We start from the raw sequence: 15,721 nt of genomic DNA on the forward strand, positions 1-15,721 counted from the left end.
CAGGGCTGGAGAGATGGCCTAGCAGTTATAGTGCTTGCTTGCAAAGCCAAAGGACCCAGGATCAGTTCCCCAGGATCATGTAAGTCATATGAACAAGGTGGTGCATATGTCTGGAGTTTGTGTGCAGTGTCTAAAGCCCTGGTACAACTTTTCACTAACCGCCTTCCCTAAACAAATAAATAAATTTAAAAAATTATTTTAATTCTACAAGAATAAGGAAAAAATAGGAATACATAACTACTGGGACTTTTTGTATAAGCTGGGTGTGATGGCACACTCCTTTAATCCCAGCCCTTGGGAGGCAGAGGTAAGAGAACTGCTGTAAGTTTGAGGCCACCCTCAGACTAGACAGTTAATTCCAGGGCAGCCTGAATCAGAGTGAGAACCTACCTCAAAACAAACAAACAAACAAACAAAATAAACAAAAACAGCTTTTGTATAGAGGAGAATACTGTGAATAGAACAAAGAGGGGATGATGGCTGTGAGATCAAGGCTACTCTGGGGCTATGCAGAGTGAGTGACTTCAAGGTCAGTGTGAGACTGACCCTGCCTCAAAGAAAAACCAAAAGTTTAGAAAGGGCCAATATTAGCCAAGCGTGGTGGTGCACGCCTTTAATCCCAGCACTTGGGAGGCAGAGGTAGGAGGATCACCATGAGTTTGAGGCCACCCTGAGAGTACATAGTGAATTCCAGGTCAGCCTGAGCTAGAGCGAGACCCTACCTCAGAAAAACCAAAAAAAAAAAAAAAAAAAAAAAAAAAAAAGAAAAAAGAAAAAAAAAAGGCCAATGATAAAGCCATAGATTGTTAGAAAATTTACAGTACCAGAAACGGGATAATCCTTCCAGTGAGTTGTTGGCCAGGGAGGTCCCTGATGACCCAAAAACATTAAAGGCCATTGCCAAGGCTCTGGTTTCCCACCAGAAATAGATGGTAAGTTCTATTGCTGAAGACCACATGCTTGGGCTGCAGGTCACTGAATAATCAAGCTGGAGCTGAACTGAAGACCTCCCTGTGAACCATCTAACAGAAAGCTGGAAAAAGCTATGCTACATGCAGCCCTGTGGGAGAGAGAAGTTATCAATGGTGGTAAACAGCAGTGGCCACTGCAAGCCTTAGATTGGCCACCCAGGCCAAATATGCCAACTGTTGCCAATAGTGGCATACCTGTTATAAGGGAAACCAACTGCTTTCTTTCTTTCTTTCTTTTCTTTTCTTTTTTTTATTTTTTATTTATTTATTTGAGAGCGACAGACACAGAGAGAAAGATAGATAGAGGGGGAGAGAGAGAATGGGCGCATCAGGGCTTCCAGCCTCTGCAAACGAACTCCAGACGCGTGCGCCCCCTTGTGCATCTGGCTAACGTGGGACCTGGGGAACCGAGCCTCGAACCGGGGTCCTTAGGCTTCACAGGCAAGCGCTTAACCGGTAAGCCATCTCTCCAGCCCACCAACTGCTTTCTAATTGGCCTGGAGGTCTGCTCCAAGGGAGAGAATACATGCCTGATACTGAAAGCCTAGCCAAAAACCTATAGCAGGAGAGGTCATTAGCCCTAGGGGTATAATACCTGCTGTTGTGTGGCTAGGTGCATATGTTATGCCCACTAAACTGCCCTGTAAACACCTTACTTAATGCTCATACCCATATATTAATGCTACTGTCACTTTTGGTTAGAGAAGCTTCTTTTTTCTTATGGCGGTGACCACAGGGAAGAGTCAAAAAGCAACATAAGTGCTGAAAAGTAACAGTGGAGTATTCAGCACTCAGACATCTCTATCACACCTTCCAAGGCTCAAGGTCTACTGGGGAAGAAAGAGTGTAAGAGCTAAATCAAGGGTAGAACACCTTACAATGCAATCTTTCAGAACCAAAATGGCCTGGAAAGGGATGACCTCACAGTGCCTGGCACTACCTACTCAAGAACAGCATAAAAGGAGGAAAAGATGATGACATCAAAATAAAAGAAAAACTATTTGAAAGGGGGAAGGGATATAATGGAGGATGGATCTGTGAAGGAGTAAGTTGGGAAAGAATTATCAAGGTTTATTGTCTATAATTATGGAAGTTGTCAATAAAAAAAAAGTTAAAAATAGGGGCTGGGGAGATGGCTTAGCAGTTAACACGTTTGTCTGAAAAGCCAAAGGACCTAGGTTTAATTACTTAGGACCCACATAAACCAGATGGACAAGGTGGTGCATGCATCTATAATTTGTTTTGACAGTGTTAAAGGCCCTGGCACACCCATTTTCTCTACATACTCCTTCCCCTCCCTCTCTATTTTTCTCTCTCTCAAATAAAATAAAAAAGCTTTAAAAAGTTAAAAACAGAGCTGGAGAGAGAGATGGCTTAGCAGTTAAGGTGCTTGCATGCAAAGAGCCAGGTTCGATTCCCCAGTACCCACATAAACCAGATGCACAAGGTGGGACATGTGTCTGGAGTTCATTTGCAGTGGCTGAGGGTCCTAGCATGCCCATTCTCTCTCACTTGCTCTCTCTATCTGCCTCTACATCTCTCCCAAAGTGAAACATTTTTTTCTTTTTCTTTTTCTATTTTAGGGAGAGAGAGAGAATTGACACACCAGGGTCTTAGTCACTGTAATTGAACTCCAGATGCTTCTGCAACCTAGTGGGCATGTATAATCTTGCACCTGGCCTCACCTTTTGTGCGTCTGGCTTACACGGGATCTGGAGTAGAGCATGGGTTCTTAGGCTTCTCAGGCAAGTGTCTTCACTACTAAGCCGTCTCTCCAGCCCAAGTCAATAATTTTTTGTAAAAGTTTTAGAAACAAAAACATTAAAAATTAATATAACACTTTTTTTAAAGGCCAGGTATAGTGGTAACCCATCTTTTAATCTTAGCACTCAGAAGGTTAAGGTAGAATGAGTGCAGTGAGTTTGAAGCCAGCCTGGGCCACAGTGAGATCCTGCCTTGAAAAAGATCACCCTCTAAAAATGAAGATTGAAAACAAACAAACAAACAACAACAAAAAACCCCAAACCCTAGGTTCATCCAATTATTCTATAAAATGGTATCCTAAATTTTGTTTTTAAAATTTATTAGGCTTCAGCAATGGATCAGTTGGTAAAATGCTTGACACACAAGCATGAAGGCCCAGGTTTAGAACTCCAGAACCCACACACATGCTGAATTAATGGGTTAATGTGCACCTGTCATCCCAGAGCTCAGAAGGCAGACAGAGGGATCTTTGTGGCAAGCTGGCTAGCTAAACTTGTTGACTCAACAATGAGCTCTGGGTTCAGGAGAGCACCCGAGGAAGACACTAATGACAATTTCTCCCCAAAAACACAGGTACACAAATATACACATGCACTCACACACATATACATATCACTACATACAAATATAGACATATACACACAACATCCATATATACATGTACACTCACACACATATGAACACATATACAAATGCATCCAAATAAACATATGCACTCACACACATATATAAACACATACACTGGTGGTTTGATACAGGTGTCCCCCATAAACTTAAGTGTTCTGGATGCTAGGTTCCCAGCTGATGGAGATTTGGGAATTAATGCCTCCTGGAGGGAGTGTATTGTTGGGGGCGGGCTTATGGGCTTTACAGCCAGTTTCCCCATGCCAGTGTTTGGCACATCCTTCTGTTGCTGTGGTCCATCTTATGTTGGCCATGGGGTGATGTCCATCCTCTGCTCATGCCATCGTTTTCCCCTGCCATAGTGAAGCTTCCCCTCAAGCCTGTAAGCCAAAATAAACCTCTTTTTCCCAGAAGCTACTCTTGGTTGGGTGATTTCTACCAGCAATGTGAATCGGACTGCAACACTAAAGTGGTACCAGGAGTGGGGTTGCTGCTAGACACCCAACTATGTGGTTTCGGCCTTTTGGAGCTGATTTTGCAGAGGAATGTGGAAGGAGTTGAAACCTTGGCCTAAGAGAGTTAACATAACATAACATAACATCCATATATACATGTACACTCACACACATATGAACACATATACAAACAACATCCAAATAAACATATGTACTCACACACATATATAAACACACTGGTGGTTTGATACAGGTGTCCCCCATAAACTTAAGTGTTCTGGTCAGAGCTGCAAGACCTGAATGCAGTAAGAACTATGGACTGTGAGGTTTGGCTTATGAGGGTGTGAAAGAGCTTTGCCTGGACTGAGCTATCAGTTTATGTGAAAAGCTTGCTCTTATGCCCATGTCCTGAGAAGTTGTGCAGGGTTGCTTGGCGTAGAAATGAAATGGTATGTACAAAGGGATATGGCACAGAAAGAAAAATCTTTGGGTGAACTGTTGCCCATTCAGCTGCAACTGAGAGATTACAACCTATGAGACTGGGCTAGCTGATCTGCGCTGGGGCAACAAGAATGTAGACTCTTCTGAAGGGGCCTGAGTGCTCAAGGAGTGTCCTGTTCTTCAAAGTCTCCTTTATTACCCTCTGGATTAACAAATTGGCACCCTACCTGGTATCGTTGGAGTATAAAAAATGCTGGAAAGAGGGTCATTGAGTTTGCAACACTGTCTTGTGTTTTGGAAATGGCCATGGGCAGTGTGAAGTGGGTTTGTTGGTTGCCTGCAATAGAGACCCCATGGGGCCATGAGGATGAACCGTGGATTGCAGTAGAGACCCAGTGGAGATGCCGGGACCACGAGATGGCTGCCGAAGAGCTGCCGGTCCCGATGAAGTTTCCCAGGACTGTGAGTAGCCTAGCTGGAGGGGCGGAATTGGAATGTCAGAGACTTGTTGCTGGTTAGAATTATTGGACTTGAAGATTTCTCACTGGCTAGTGTTGCTGGACTCGAAGCTACAGAGTTTGACGTTTGCCCTGTTTGTTTTAAATCTTGTATTGGTTGAATGTTTCTTTGCTATGCCCAATGCCACCTTTTGCAGTGTGAATATTTGTTCTGTGCCATTATGGGTTTTTTGAGATTATTTTTTGGTATTATGGCTCAGTTAAAAGATCTTGGACTATGGGGATGTATGAACATCATTGGAATTGATAAAAACTATGGGGACTTTTAAAGTTCAAAGAATACATTGCATTTTACATCCTTTATGGTTATCAGTTTATAGAGGCCAGGGGCGGAATGTGGTGGTTTGATACAGGTGTCCCCCATAAACTTAAGTGTTCTGAATGCTAGGTTCCCAGCTGATGGATATTTGGGAATTAATGCCTCCTGGAGGGAGTGTATTGTTGGGGGCGGGCTTATGGGCTAGGGTGTCACAGATTAGTGGCCTTACTTAAAGAACAGACTTTTCAATACAGTTTATGGCTAATCACCATAGTAGGGTTTTTTCTTGTTTTTGTTTTTGTTGCTTTGTTTTTGAGGTAGGGTCTTGCTCTAGCCCAGGCTGATCTGATACACTATGCTGTCTCAGGGTGGCCTTGAACTCTCAGCAATACTCCTACTTCTGCCTCCTGAGTGTTGGGATAAAAGGCATTTGCCACCATGCCTGGCCTACAGTAGTTTGACAAGAATTTATAAATAACCTGATTTTATCTTTGTCTATTATTTAAAACTTTCTCTTCTGGGCTGGAGAAATGGCTTAGTGATTAAGGTACAAATAAAAAATATTACTTTTTTTTAATGGCAGGGTCTCCTCTAGCCCAGGCTGACCTGGAATTCACTATGTAGTCTCAGGCTAGCCTTAAACTCACAGGGATCCTCCTCCTACCTGTCTCTGGAGTGCTGGGATTAAAGGCATGCATCACACACCTGACAGAAAGAGTGAGAAATGGGTGTGCCAGAGACTCAATCCAGCTGTTGCAAGCAAACTCCAGATGCATGCACCACCTTAGGCATTTGGCTTTATATGGGTACTAGGGAATCGGACTCAGGTCTTAGGCAGACAGAGACAGAACAGGTGTGTCAGGGCCCCTAGGTACTGCAAATTCTTCATAATAGCAGAAATAAATAACCAATACCTGAGAGGTGGAGCTGTCAGAACCCCCTGAGTGAGACTCCTCGGAGAGGCCCATAGGGCCGTGAGCAGTCAGGGAAACATTGCCTCCAAGAAATTCATCTCCTCGAACTGAATGGATGAGGTCATTCAAATACTTATAATAAAGATTGCTGGACAGAAAGCCAGGCAAAAAGACCTGAAAGAAGAAACATCAGTTTAAAATTAAAAATCAAATGAATCCAGTATTTTAAATAAATTTTACACACAGCCCTAACAGTCAACACAAATGTTTGTACGTCTCTTTGCTTGGACACAGTTTACACAGTCATTAAAATTAAAATATATGAGCTGAGTGTGGTGGTGCATGCCTTTAATCCCAACACTCAGGAGGCAGAGGCAGGAGTATTGCCATGAGTTCAAGGCCACCCTGAGACTGCATACTGAATTCCAGGTCAGCCTGAGCTATAGTGAGACTCTACCTAGAAAAACAAAAAATTAAAATATATGGGGGCTGTGAAGATATCTTAGTGGTTAAAGATGCTTGCCTGCTGGGAGCTGGAAAGATAGGTTAGCGGTTAAGCACTTGCCTGTGAAGCCTAAAGACCCCGGTTTGAGGCTCAATTCCCTAGTACCCATGGAAGCCAGATGCACAAGGTGGCACATGCATCTGGAGTTCGTTTGCAGTAGCTGAAGGCCTGGGTGTGCCCATTTTCTCTCTCTCTCTCTCTCTATTGCTCTCAAATAAATAAAATAAGTAAATAAATAACTTTTTAAAAAAAGATGCTTGCCTGAAGAGCCTACCAGGCCAGGTTCAACTTGTAAGCCATCCACAGAAACTGGACACAAAAAGTGGTGTTTATTTATAGTGGCAAAAAGCCCTGGCACCATGCATTGCACATACATGCAAATAAATAATAAAAATAACATGTAAAACTTTGCTGTTCAGTTCGAAAAACACTTGTCATGGAAATTACATAGACGATACTAATACCTAGCAGAAAACAGTCTGCAGAGTAGATGTAATCTGAAACCAGATTCCTCTAATTTGTGACAAATACCACTCAATTCTGTCATCTACTGAGTTTTTTTTTTTTTTTTTCGAGGTAGGGTCTCTGGTCCAGGCTGACATGGAATTAACTCTGTAGTCTTAGGGTGGCCTTGAACTCATGGGGATCCTCCTACCTCTGCCTCCCGAGTGCTGGGATTAAAGGCATGCACCACCATGCTCAGCTTTGATTTTTACTTCGAAATTGATTTTCCTAAAATAAATTACCAGGAATGTGATTATTGAGCTAAATTTTAACTGGTCAATATCGTGCAAAAGGATGTTATCAATTTGTATCAGTCACAATATATCAAACTATCTCCATACTATTTTCTAACACTGAGTAATGCATGATTCCAAATATCTAATAGTATTTGTTAAATAAATATCTAAGGGGCTGGAGAGATGGCTTAGCGGTTAAGGCATTTGCCTGCAAAGCCAAAGAATACAGGTTCAATTCTCCAGGACCCAAGTAACCACAAGGGGGCGCATGAATCTGGAGTTAGTTTACACTGGCTGGAGGTCCTGTTGTGCCCATTCTCTCTCTCTTAAATAAATAAATACAATTTATTTTAAAAAATAAATATCTAATGGGAACATGTTTTTATACATATTTATTGACATTAAATAATTTTCACATTTATCATCTGTATTTTCTGTTACAAATTTCTTTCATAACACTTAGCCCAATTATAATTACGTGGCACAAAAGCAGACATGTAGATTAATGGAACAGAATAGAGGACCCAGATGTAAGTCCAGGTAGCTATAGCCACCTGATATTCGATAAAAATGCCAAAATTACTCCTTGGAGAAAAGACAGCCTCTTCAGCAAATGGTGTTGGGAAAACTGGATATGTATCTGTAGAAGGATGAAAATAGATCCTTCTATCTCTCCATGCACAAGAAGTAAGTCCAAATGGATTAAAGACCTTAACACCAGACCGGAAACTCTAAAACTGCTAGAGGAAAAAGTAGGGGAAACCCTTCAACATATTGGTCTTGGCAAAGACTTTCTGAATACAACCCCAATTGCTCAAGCAATAAAACCACAGATTAATCACTGGGACCTCATGAAATTACAAACATTTTGCACTGCAAAGGACATTGTGAATAAAGCAAAGAGGCAACGGCAACCTACAGAATGGGAAAAAAATCTTCACCAGCTATACATCTGATAGAGGATTAATATCTAGGATATACAAAGAACTCAAAAAGTTAATAAGGAATCAAACAAGCCAATCAAAAAAATGGGCTATGAAGCTAAATAGACAGTTCTCAAAGAAGAAATACGAATGGCATATAAGCATCTAAAAAAATGTTCTACATCACTAGTCATCAGGGAAATGCAGATTAAAACTACATTGAGATTCCATCTCACTCCTGTCAGATTGGCTATCATCATGAAAACAAATGATCATAAATGCTGGCGGGAATGTGGAAAAAGAGGAACCCTTCTACACTGTGGGTGGGAATGCAATCTGGTCCAGCCATTGTGGAAATCAGTGTGGAGGTTCCTAAAACAGCTAAAGACTGATCTACCATATGACCCAGCTATAGCACTCCTAGGCATATATCCTAAAGACTCATCTCATTTCCTTAGAAGTACATGCTCAACCATGTTTATTGCTGCTCAATTTATAATAGCTGGGAAATGGAACCAGCCTAGATGTCCCTCAACTGATGAGTGGATAATGAAGATATGGCACATTTATACATTGGAGTTCTTCTACTCAGTGGTAAAGAAAAATGAAGTTATTAAATTTGCAGAAAAATGGGTGGATCTGGAAAGGATTATACTAAGTGAGGTAACCCAGGCCCAGAAAGCCAAGTGCCACACGTTCTCCCTCATATGTGGATCCTAGCTACAGATGACTGAGCTTCTACGTGAGAAGGAAGAAACTCAGTAGCAGAGGCCAGTAAGTTAAAAAGGAGACATAAAGGGAAGAGAAAGGAAGGGAGGAGGGGGTTGGTATTGTATATATGTGTAAGTAGAATGACTGAGATGGGGAAGGGATATGATGGAGAATGGAATTTCAAAGGGGAGAGTGGGGAGGGGGTAGGGTATTACCATGGGATATTTTTTATAATCATGGAAAATGTTAATAAAAATTGAAAAAAAATAAAATTAAAAATAAAAATTAAAAAAGTTGAGAAGCAAAAAATAATAAGAAAGGAAAACATTAAGTTTTTGTTCATATATTTAAAAAAATTATATACAACTGTTATTTAGTATATATTCTTTTTTTTTTTTCTTTTTTCTCCAGGCAGGGTCTCACTGTAGTTCAGGCTGATCTGGAACCCATTCTCTAGTTCCAGACTGACCTCGAACTCACAGTAAGCTACCTTCCTCTGCCTTCAAAGTACTTGAATTAAAGCATATACCACCATGCCCAGCTCCTTAGTATGTATTTTTGTTGTTGCTTTTTCAAAGTAGGGTCTCACTCTAGCCCAGGATAACTTGGAACTCACTCTATAGTTACAGTCTGGCCTTGAACTCACAGTGATCCTCTTACCTCTGCCTCCTAAGTGCTGGGCTTAGTATATATTCTTTATAGACTAAGCTCCTCAAGCAAAAGCAAAAAGCACATTTCATTTGTATACCATTGAAACACCTAGTAGAAATGCTCAAGTATTTGTTGAATGAATCATTCATGCCTTTATGCTCTTTTCTCACTTAACTACCAGAGTTCTGCTAGTGTTCTTTAAATTAGTGCAGGGGGGCCAGAGAGAGGGCTCAGTGATTTAAAAAGCCTGAAGGCTTGGGTTCAATTCCCCAGTACCCACATAAAGCCTGATGCACACAGTGGCAGGTGTATATGGAGTTCATTTGTAGTGGCAGGAGGCCCTACCATGCCTATACTCTCTCCGTCTCTCTGTCTCAAATAAAAATGTTTTATTTTTCAAAACATTTTATTCATTTATTTATGTGAGAGAGAGAAAGAGACAGAGAAAGAGAGAGTGCATATGTGCCAGGGCCTCCAGCCACTGCAAACAAACTCCAGATGCGTGCACTGCCTTGTGAATCTGGCTTGTGTGGGTCCTGGAGAATTCAATCGGGATCCTTTGGCTTTGTAGGCAAATGCCTTAAGCACTAAGCCATCTCTCCAGCCCCCAATTTTTATTTATTTATGAGAAATAGGCAGAGAGGGAAAGAGAGAGAATGGGCACATCAGGGCCTCCAGCTGCTGCAAATCAACTCCAGATGCATGTGCCACCCTATGCATCTGGCTTACATGGTCCTGGGGAATTGAACTATGGTACTTTGGTTTTGCAGGAAGTGCCTTAAATGCCAAGTTATTTCTCCAGCTCCAATAAAAATATTTTCAAAATAAATAAATAGGGCTAGATGATGGCTCAGAAGTTAAGGCACTTGCCTGCAAAGCTTAAGGACCCAGGTTCAATTCCCCAGTACCCAGGTAAGCCAGATGCATAAAGTGGCACATACATCTGGAGTTCATTTCCAATTGCTGGAGACCCTGGCATAACCATTCTCTATCTGCCTCTTTCTATCAAATAAATAAATAAATGAATGAAATTTAAAATAAATAAATGAGAAGTAAGTGTTCTGGGCCTAATAACATATAATGGTAAAATATTGGTATCATCCATTTACACATAGGTTACCTCATTTTAATCCTCAAAGTAACTTTGGTATTATTATTAGAGATGAAGAAAATGGCATTAGAGAATTCCAGTCACTGCCTGGGTCACTCAGCCTGTAACCATGAAGGTTAATACATACCACGTCAGATAAAGCTCTGCATTTAATCACTAGGCTGCACTGCTTCAATTTTCCATTGCAGTGTTATGTTTGTCCCATGGAATATTTTCAGGATTCCACCAGTAAAACTTCTTGTAGTTTAATACTTTTGAAGATCTTGGTTACCTTCTCCATGGTTGTCCAGGCCTGACGTAACGGAGTTGTAAAACAGTTAGGGAGTGGCCCGCCTTCCCTGCATATATTGGATTCAATTTCTAATCGTACAACATCATCAAATCCAAGAGGATGTGTGGCTTGGAGGGAAAAGTACCTGGTGCAGAAAGACATCCAAAGTCAAACAACATTCCCGTACCAAGTACAAGCAGCTGCTGACACCTACACCAGGGACTCTTATCTGCAGCTACATGACCAACCCCAGGTTTTACATTACAGGGAAGGTGATCAGCCCTGCTGCAACCTTTGTTACTATTTCTTCAAAGATATGTACTACCTCCCTATCTGCTATTCAACCAGCCTGTTTCTAACAGCCAACTTTGTTGCTGTCTGAGAATTGTGAGAGGCAAGCTACACAGAGGCAAAGAAATCAGCCAGACGTGGTGACACACACCTTTAATTCCAGCACTCAGGAGGCAGAGGCAGGAGGATCGCCATGAGTTCGAGGCCACCATGAAACTATATAGTTAATTCCAGGTCAGCCTGGACCAGATTGCGTTCCTACCTCGAAAAAAACCTGAAAAAAAAAAAAAGTGCCAGGCATGGTGGTGCACGCCTTTAATCCCAGCTCTTGGGAGGCAGAGGTAGGAGGATCACCGTGAGTTAGAGACCATCCTGAGACTCCATAGTGAATTCCAAGTCAGCCTGGGCTAGAGTGAAACCCTAGCTCCAAAAACTAAAAGAAAAAACCCAACCATAAGTCATGTATATTTAATAGGCATTTATTCTCTGTTCAGAACTCAGATAGAAATGGACTTAGAGCTGGGCGTGGTGGCACAAGCCTTAAATCCCAGCACTTGGGAGGCAGAGGTAGGAGGATCAGTATAGGTTCCAGGCCACCCTAAGACTAAATGGACTTTGAAGAAATTTACTTAACACATGACCACTTCACCTGAAAAAAGAATTAAAGATCCAGACACAAAATGGCTTTGATATTCATGATTTTGCTGTGCCTGACACTACTACCTACCTAAGCCCTTCGTAATAGGAAATGATGACATCAAAATAAGAGAGACTACTGGTGGGGGGAAGAGACTTGATGGAGGGTAGACTTGAAAGGAGTGAATGGGAGTGAAGAGACGAAATTACCATGCTTTTACTGCCTATAGGTATGGAAGCTGTCAATAAAAAGTTTTAAGAAAGCCGAGCATGGTGGTGCATGCCTTTAATCCCAGCACTTGGGAGGCAGGGATAGGAGGATAGCAGTGAGTTTAAGGCCATCCTGAGACTACATAGTGAATTCCAGGTCAACCTGAGCTACAGTGAGACCCTACCTCAGAAAAACCAAAAAAAGAAAAAAAGAAGTGGGTGTAGTGGTACACACTTTTAATCCCAGGAGGGAGAGGTAGAAGGTTCACAGAGTTTGTGGTCAGCTTGGGACAACAGAGTGAGTTCCTGGTCAGCCTGGGCTAGAGTAAGACCCTATCTCAAAAAAAAACAGTCAAGTGTGGTGGTGCATGCATTTAATCCTAGCACTTGGGAAGCAGAGATAGGAGGATCATAGTAAGTTCAATACCAACCTGAGATGACATACTGAATTCCAGGTTAGCCTGAGCTAAAGAGAAACCCTACCTAGAAAAACAAACAAAAACAAAACAAAACAAAACAACAATAAAAAACAAAAACAAACAAAGAATAAAAGACTTCTGTTAAGGACACAGAGCATGCTATCACACCTATGAAGCATGAGTAATAAACATGCTGGACTCCAAAACAAATGACACTGAAGGTAACACGGATGGATTTGGAGTAACTCCTAGGGCTTATGGAGGATCTGGTGTGGTAAAGGACTAATGAATGACTCAAAGTTTTCTAATGGGATGTGATATAACAACTAATATTTTGTCAAGTTGATTATGAAGTGGATATAAAACAGCACTAAAGGAATATCTCTTTAAAACACTGTTAGTGGCATTTACCTCCCATCTATGACAAGTAGGGGGTTGGAAAGTCAAATCTGGCATAACAAACAGTACCAATGGGATGTCATTCATCTTCATGTGAAAATGGCCACCAGGAGCTGGGCGTGGTGGCCCATACCTTTAATCCCAGCAGAGGTAGGAGGACCAGAAAGAAAAAATGGCTCCCATGGGCTGGAGAGATGACAGTGATTAAGGCACTTGCCTGTGAAGCCTAAGAACACATGTTCGAATCTCCAGGTCCCATGTAAGCCAGACGCAGATGCAATGTCACACATGTGCAAAAGAGGGTGCACACATCTGGACTTCATTCGCAGTGGCTGAAGGCTCTCGTGTGCCCATTCTCTCTTTCTCTCTGCCTCTTTCTCTCTCTCTCTGTCTCTGAATAAATAAATAAAATAGTTGGGTGTGGTGGTGCACGTCTTTAATCCCAGCACTCAGGAGGCAGAGGCAGGATCACCATGAGTTCAAGGCCATCCTGAGATGACATAGTGAATTTCCCTCTGCTACTGCCAGTGCACGCACCAGCAAGCACCAGAGAGCTGGGTAAGGGAGCTCACTTACGCAGCAAACAGGGACCCAAGCAAGTGCACAGTATAACTGAGACTAAAGCCATCCCAAAAGGTAATGGATTACACCAGGTTAGTACCCATGAAATAAGCCCGGTATATAGGCTTGAATTGGAAGTGCTAATTGCACCTTCTATGTCAGGGTAAATTATATGCTAAATCTGATGGTCAGATTTTCCATTTTTCTATATTTCCATATTTCTTAAATAAGCTATATTTTGGGTTTGTCATTTATTGCTTCCTGATTTATAGTGCCTTTGTTTCCTCTTCTGTTGTTTGTTAGGGAAGGGTCTAACATGGTCACAAGCTGATTTGGAACCCTCCACAGACCAGAAATCTTAGCCTCCCAGTTAACAGGATTAAGGGTGTGGGGCAACACACATCCTAAGGGACTGTGACTTTGTTAGAGGATCTGGTTGTCATAATACCTACTCTTGCATAAATACTCTGTGCTGTTTTTCATTGAATGTGTACATTGTTTAGTTAAATTTTAGAATTTGCCTGCATTTTGTTCTACCTAGCCTACTCGAATGCTCTCATAGCAGGCAAACCCAACACCTAGGGTCACTTTTGTGGTTACTCTGAGAGTCTTAAGAGTCACACCTAGCACCTTAAGATCCTACCCTGAAGATATATAACATCAGATTGATTGATACATCTAATAATACTGCAGGTAATTAGAAAAACCAAGCATTAAGTTAATCCAACATGAAAAAATCTCTACATTATAACACAAGAAACACAAAAAGTCAAGGCAATATAAATCCACCAAAAAGTATTAATATATCAGAAATGACCTTCAGTGAGACTGATTTAGAGGAAATGCCTGAGAAGGACTTCAAAAGAATGATTATAAATATGCATGAGGAAATCAAAGGAATCAAAGAAGACACAGAAAACCAATTTAATGAAATAAGGAGGTCAATATAAGACATGCATCAGAAAGTAGAAATAATATAGAAAAACCAGTCAGAATTACTAGCAATGAAGAACACAGTCAATGAAATAAAAATCTCTGTAGAAAATCTTACCAGTAGAATGAAGGAAAGGGCAGAATTTCTGAAGTAGAAGACCAGATGGCAGATCTAACACAGTCCAACAAAGAGAAAGCCAAACTAATAGGAAAGTTTGAATGGGAATTTGAAGATATTTGAGACACTATGAAAAAATCAAACACAAGAATTCAGGGTACAGTAGGAGGAGAAGAATTTCACTCCAAAGGCATAGTAGGTGTTTTCAACAAAATCACAGAAGAAAGTTCCCCCAAACTGGGAAAGAGATGTCAATGCAGATACAGGAAGCCTTTAGAACACCAAACCAACAAAACCTGGAAAGAACTTCTCCTTGTCATATTATAATTAAACTACCAAACATACAAACCAAAGAAAATATATTAAAAGCAGTTAAGAGAGAAAAATCAAGTCACATACAAAGACAAGCTCATCAGGATAACAGCAGAGTACTCAACACATAAAGTACCTTGGAATAAACCTAACCAAGGAAATGAAGGATCTCTACAATGAAAACCTTAAAACACTCAAGTGTGAAATTGCAGAAGACACTAGAAAATGCAAAGACATCTCCTGTTCTTGGACTGGAAGATTTTGTGAAATATTGTGAAAATGGCAATCTTACCTAAAGCAATCTACACATTTAATGCAATCCCCATCAAAATTTCAACAGCATTCTTCATAGAAATAGACAAGACAATCCAAAAATTAATTTGGAATCACAAAAAACCTCAAATATCTAAAACAATTTTGAGCAACAAAAGTAAGGCTGGTGGTATCACCATACCTGATTTAACCTGTATTACAGAGCCATAGTAACAAAAACAGCACGGTACTGGCACGAAAACAGACATGTAAATCAATGGAACAGAATAGGGGACCCAGATGTAAGTCCGGTTATCTACAGTCACCTGATCTTCAACAAAAATGCCAAAAGATAAACATGTGATGAAGGAACTGTGGGAGTTAGTTCTGTCCACTCTACCAGCTAACCCCCCAACCCCCAGAGGTAGGGTCTTCCCTCTAGCCCAGGCCAACCTAGAATTCACTCTGAAGTCTCAGGGTGGCCTTGACTTCACAGCAATACTCCTACTTTGGCCTCCTGAGAACTAGGGTAAAAGGCATTCACCACCATGCCAAGATGGCTTTTTTTTTTTTAGTAGTATTTAAAAAAAAAAAAATTATTTAAGCTGGGCATGGTGGCACACACCTTTAATTCCAGCATTTGGGAGGCAGAGGTAGGAGGATTACTGTGAATTCGAGGCCACCTGAGAATATACTGTGAATTCCAGGTCAGCCTGGACTAGAGCGAGACCC

At 41.2% G+C, this 15,721-nt stretch overlaps 1 protein-coding gene across 2 annotated transcripts in view; it reads right to left on the reverse strand.

Moving 5' to 3' along the window:
• Positions 1-15,721, reverse strand: part of Akap10 (A-kinase anchoring protein 10) — a 91,619-nt gene that overhangs the window by 22,068 nt on the left and 53,830 nt on the right. For both annotated transcript variants that reach the window (XM_045131676.1, XM_045131677.1), the window contains 2 exons: positions 10,859-11,003; positions 5,947-6,120 (listed from right to left, as the gene is read on the reverse strand). In XM_045131676.1, the coding sequence (XP_044987611.1) occupies positions 5,947-6,120; positions 10,859-11,003 (319 nt within the window). The remainder of the gene's footprint in view (positions 1-5,946; positions 6,121-10,858; positions 11,004-15,721) is intronic.

Source organism: Jaculus jaculus, chromosome 12, assembly GCF_020740685.1.
Source record: "Jaculus jaculus isolate mJacJac1 chromosome 12, mJacJac1.mat.Y.cur, whole genome shotgun sequence".
Classification (NCBI taxonomy): Eukaryota; Metazoa; Chordata; class Mammalia; order Rodentia; family Dipodidae; genus Jaculus; species Jaculus jaculus.